The sequence below is a fragment of the Equus asinus genome, chromosome 13 (genome assembly GCF_041296235.1).
Source record: "Equus asinus isolate D_3611 breed Donkey chromosome 13, EquAss-T2T_v2, whole genome shotgun sequence".
Lineage (NCBI taxonomy): Eukaryota > Metazoa > Chordata > Mammalia > Perissodactyla > Equidae > Equus > Equus asinus.
Genome location: NC_091802.1, coordinates 42,012,966 through 42,017,574, shown reverse-complemented (window position 1 = coordinate 42,017,574; position 4,609 = coordinate 42,012,966). Strand labels below are relative to the sequence as shown.

Genomic DNA, 4,609 nt, shown 5'->3' with positions numbered 1-4,609 from the left:
TCCTGAGAGGAGGAGAAGTGTGCCTCAGAGAGTGAATAGATACATTCCAGGAAGCATATATAGGTATATATCTTTGAAATAGACAAGCATGTCCCAGGAAATGGATATGCATGTACTCAGGGAGGCAGATATTTCAACAAGGAGGGAAGGAAAGTCCCTAGAGAGGCTCCAGGTGCCACAAGGGAGAATGAAGTTGTTTTCTGGTATTTTTGATGATTAGGCAGGTTTGTCCCAAGGAGAACTGGAGCCAGAGGTTCTCTGGTGAGAACTGGGCATCACTGTCTAGGAAACACATGGGAGTGTCCATATACAGAAATGGCCAGTTGCAGAGGCCAGGTATGTTACTAGAAAGTGGGAAAGAATCTTGAGGGAGTATCACTATGGCTCAGGAAGCTGATATAAGGGCCCAGCTAAGAACTAGTGGTTGCTATGGAGACGACAGGTGTCTGACCCCAGGGTCCAATCTCCTCAGCTTTGGGCTTCTTCCAGTTAACGTCCATCTTCTGGTTGTTGGCTTTAGTGGACACCAGGGGGCAGTGTGTGGCCAGGCTGTAGGCCATACTCCCCAGGGTCCGGGACAATGTAGGATGAGGGCCAGGGACCTGGAATGGTAGTCTTGTAGTGAACCTAGTAGAGGAAGCCCCCACTGCCTTTATCCTCAATCCTGAGGTCCTCAGGGATGGACTCCTATTGGTCAGATCAGGGTTCCTATTCCCAGGCCCTGAGAGTAAACTGAGGCATGAAGAAGAGGAAAATTCAGGGCTCCTGGATGGTCCCCTTCCTTCTTGCCGGAGTCACAGCAGAGATTCCTCCCTTGCTCCTCCCCCCACACCTCCCCAGCTGTTGTCCAGACCGGAAGGGAGTCTCTTCCTGCATGTTTCCTGGAGCTGGGTTTCAATAGGAGCAGGAAAGCACTCCCCACCCCCTTCCTTGGGAGGAAAAAGTGTAGGGGTGTGGCCTTGGGGGAGTGGGGGGCAGGTTAGTGACCAAAACAATGGGGCTATCCAGATTCTTCCAGCTCTGCTGCCCAGAGCTGAGGGCCTGTGGGAATGGCAGAGACTCTGGGAAGGACACAGGCCCCACTGGGACGAGGAGGAGACAGTATACAAAAAAAAGTTTTATTTTGAAGATTACAGAATTTGTCCCATGATCCCACCCAGTTTCCATTTCCACTAATCCAGGGATCTGTGGTGGGGGTGGAAGTGGAGAAAGAGGTAGGGAGGGGAGGAGCGAGAGCTGGTGGTGGTGGGAAAGGAGTAAGATGGCTGCTGAGAAGCTCATGCCACCCTAGGCCTGGGCTTCACTGTCTTTACTCCTCCACACCACAAGGGTAACAAGGAAGGGAATGAGGCAGATGGGGGCTATAATCATGGCCAGGAGCACATCCTCTGGGGGGTCTGAAAAGGTGGGCTGCACTAGGGAGCAGTTGGCAAAGTGGATTTGATGAGTCTCAAAGATGATCCGTTCTGCCCAGGGATTGGGGAAGCCCAGGCCAAAACCTTCTGCAGTCTGTTCCAAGCAATATTGCAGGATGCTATAAGGCCTGGGGGCAGGAGAGGACTAGAGTGAGGGAGGGGTTGGGCCCAGAGAGGAGTGCCCCACACTCACTCAACACACCCGCAAGGAGCAGGCCCCACCCCTGGCCCAAACAACCCTCCAGCACTGCCCTTACCTGCTAATCATGGCCCAGTCACACCAATCTTTTTGGATAGAGTCCATATAAACCTTATATTCCTGCCAGCAAAGTTGGACATTTGTCTCATAGTTCTCCACCGTTTTCCCTGTGGGCACAGATGCTGCACATTGACCACACCCTGCCCCTCCCTCCAAGCCCTCTGGTCCAGTTATTTCCATTGAGGAACCACTGTCCCTGTCTTCAAACATGGGAACTAGGAGGAGAGTCTCAGAAAGTTTCCCAAGCAAGACATTTGTAGCTGAGGAGGGAGTCCCAGCTCAGGAAAATTTTAATGCCTTCCATGTGCACAGCACTTCCCAGCCTGACAAGAGCTTCCTTTTTTTTTTTTTTAGGAAGATTAGCCCTGAGCTAACATCTGCTGCCAATCCTCCTCCTTTTTGCTGAGGAAGATTGGCCCTGAGCTAACATCTGTGCCCGTCTTCCTTTATTGTGTATGTGGGACGCCTACCACAGCATGGCTTAATAAGCAATGCATAGGTCAGTGCCAGTGATCTGAACCGGTGAACCCAAGGTGACTGAAGCACAGAGCATGAACTTAACCACTATGCTACTGGCCCGCCCCCAAGAGCTTCCATATACACTTTTCCTGGGGTCTTCTAACCCACCTGTGAGGTGGACCAGCTCAGAGCTGGAAGGTGGCTTTGTGGGATGAGAGGGAGAAAGACAAGGAACCCCAAGAGAGAACAAAGGGGAGTTAAGTGGGGTGCCAATTGGGGTTGGGCCCTGCCTTGTGGGGAAGGGACCCTCCCCACTGACCTGGCTCTTCTCCATGCCCTAGGCCACCCTCCCACAGCTGCTGGGTACTCACCTTCTGACTCCAAGCTGCCTGGGGTGAGAAGAAGCTGAGCCAGGGACTCCTGGGGCTTCAGGACAGCTGTGGGCAGAAACGGGAGAGGGAGGTGGGATGGCAGGGATCTGGGCAGTGGAGCCTGGAGGTGGGGGGGTGTGGTTGGGGACGGAGGTCCTTGAAAGTCAGGGCTACTTAGAAGAGAAAGAGGAATAATCCAGGCCCCCACGGGGTACCTTAGTGCCAGGAAGAAAGGGGCTGGTACCAGCTCCTTTCCACTCTCATCCAGACCCAAGTCCCCTCCCTCCTCGCCAGCCCAAGAACTCTTAAGACCTCTCCGCGGGCCCCAGCACCCCGGCTTTCCCCAAGTGGGAAGCAGCTCGCGCTGCGCGGTCACCGCGGTGGGGCCAGGGACAGCCCGAAGGACAGAGCTGTCCGCGCTCGCACCCGGGGCCCATTTCGGCCTCAGCCGTCCAGCCCCCCGCCCCTCCAGGGCCTCCCGCACCTCCCGCGCCTCCCGCCCGGGCCCCGGGGCGCTGCGCTCACCGCCCAGCAGGAGGAGGAGGCGGAGCACTGCCGGTCGCCCGGCGCGGGTCGAAGGGAGCCGCGGGCCGCCGGGGGTGCGCTCCGCCCGGAGCGAGGCCATCGCGCGGCGAGCAGGCGAAGAGGGCCGGCGGCACGGAGCCGGGTCCGGGCGGGGGCGCCTATATCCCCAGCCGGGGCCGCAGGAAGCCGCGCCGCTTCCTCGCAGGGGCTGGGACGGCTGCGGCCACGTGGGGGGCGGGGGCGACGCCCGGGGCTGGCGGGCTGGAGGGGGAGTCGCTGCCCCACCCGGTCCTGGCGCCCGCCGCTCCCTCCGCCCGGTTGGCGTTGGCCCTCCCTTTCTTCTAGCTTACCCTGCGGGGCTGGACAGCTCCCTTAGTAACCCCAGAACCGGATCCATTTCCTGGGCTCGGCCGCGTGGCGCCCAAGACTCGCCGGCGTCTCGGAGCATCCGCTCCCCGGACTCTAGTCGCCCCTTTTCTTTCGCCGCGAGGTGGGGGTGGGGAGTGGGTAGCGAGCTGCTCTCGGGGACCTGGAGAAGAGGGAGGGGGCTCAGAGGACCTCTCAACGCCGCAGTATCTAAGACAGGGGGTTGGGGCTGTCCTGGGTCGTGGGGGAGGGGGCGCCTGGAGCTGAGCTCCGAGTTCCCTTTCTCTGGGAACACCCGCTGATGTCAGGCCGCCTGCCGAAACCCGGGAGGCGGAGAAGAGGGAACCGGCCCTCCAGAGTCGAGAGAAGACCTGGGGAAGGGATAGAGAGGAAACCGAAGTCCAAATACCTTCCCTTCGAGGCACCTCCTGGGGCCTAGACCCGCTCACTGGATTGGGGGGAGGGACAAAAGTAGGATTACTCCATTCCCAGGAAGAAGGTGGCCACAACTCTTCAAGACCTAAGTTGTGAGAAGGGAGGGGCTTAGAACCTACAATGTGTGACTTCATTCATGAGATGGGTGCATGATTATCCCCAGTCTCCAGAGAAAGAAGCCAAAGCTCAGAGGAAAGAGCCCAGAGCTTGAGTTCAGAAGCTCTGAGTTCTAATTCTGTCTTCCCACTCCCCAACTATATAGTCTGGAATGACTTCTGTTACCTAATTCTCAGTGTCCTACCTTGTTAAATAGGGGCATTACCCTCCTCACTAAACTGTGGTGAAGATGACTACGACATACATACGTGAAAGGAAACTGCACTCACTCAGCAAATGCTAGTTTCCCTTCCTCCTTTCCTAAGGACTTGCCTAAGGTCACACTGCTGGGAAGCAGCAAGCCTGAGCCTGGGGCCCCAGGGGCCCGGGCGTCTGCTGCATCACAACTGCTCCTGTGTCCTGAGCCAAAGCTTCATTAGCCTGAAGCAGCCGAGGAGCCCAGGAGCTGGTTTGGCCGTGACATTCACTCCAGACACAGCTGTCAGCACCGAACTTTCCTAAATTACTCCCAGACACTGACCCTTGGACTCAGCTGCTGCTGTTGTCCTAGTTTACTAATTCCTGCCCATCACAAATTATATTTAATGATCTCTCTTCCGATCTTCATCTCAGGGTCTTAGGGTCTAATTATGGTGACTGATAACCTGTTGTCCTCCTCCATA

The 4,609-nt window shown here is 56.8% G+C and overlaps 1 protein-coding gene across 1 annotated transcript; it reads right to left on the bottom strand.

Annotated features, from left to right (window-relative positions):
* Positions 1-1,097: 1,097 nt before the first annotated feature.
* Positions 1,098-3,933, bottom strand: RAMP2 (receptor activity modifying protein 2). The gene is made up of 5 exons (XM_014833920.3): positions 3,805-3,933; positions 3,030-3,558; positions 2,505-2,570; positions 1,673-1,781; positions 1,098-1,543 (listed from the first exon to the last, which is right to left on the bottom strand). Exons 2-5 carry the CDS (start codon positions 3,127-3,129, stop codon positions 1,288-1,290), a joined length of 531 nt encoding a protein of 176 aa, XP_014689406.1. The 5' UTR covers positions 3,130-3,558; positions 3,805-3,933; the 3' UTR covers positions 1,098-1,287.
* Positions 3,934-4,609: the final 676 nt, after the last annotated feature.

What these genes read in the sequence shown, in the direction of transcription:
- RAMP2 (XM_014833920.3), bottom strand. Translation starts at nt 3,129, where the DNA reads ATGGCCTCGCTCCGGGCGGAGCGCACCCCCGGCGGCCCGCGGCTCCCT. An exon ending in AGGCAGCTTGGAGTCAGAAG is followed by an intron (nt 1,782 to 2,504) that starts GTGAGTACCCAG and finishes CTGTGCCCACAG; the next exon opens with GGAAAACGGTGGAGAACTAT. An exon ending in GACTGGGCCATGATTAGCAG is followed by an intron (nt 1,544 to 1,672) that starts GTAAGGGCAGTG and finishes TCCTGCCCCCAG; the next exon opens with GCCTTATAGCATCCTGCAAT.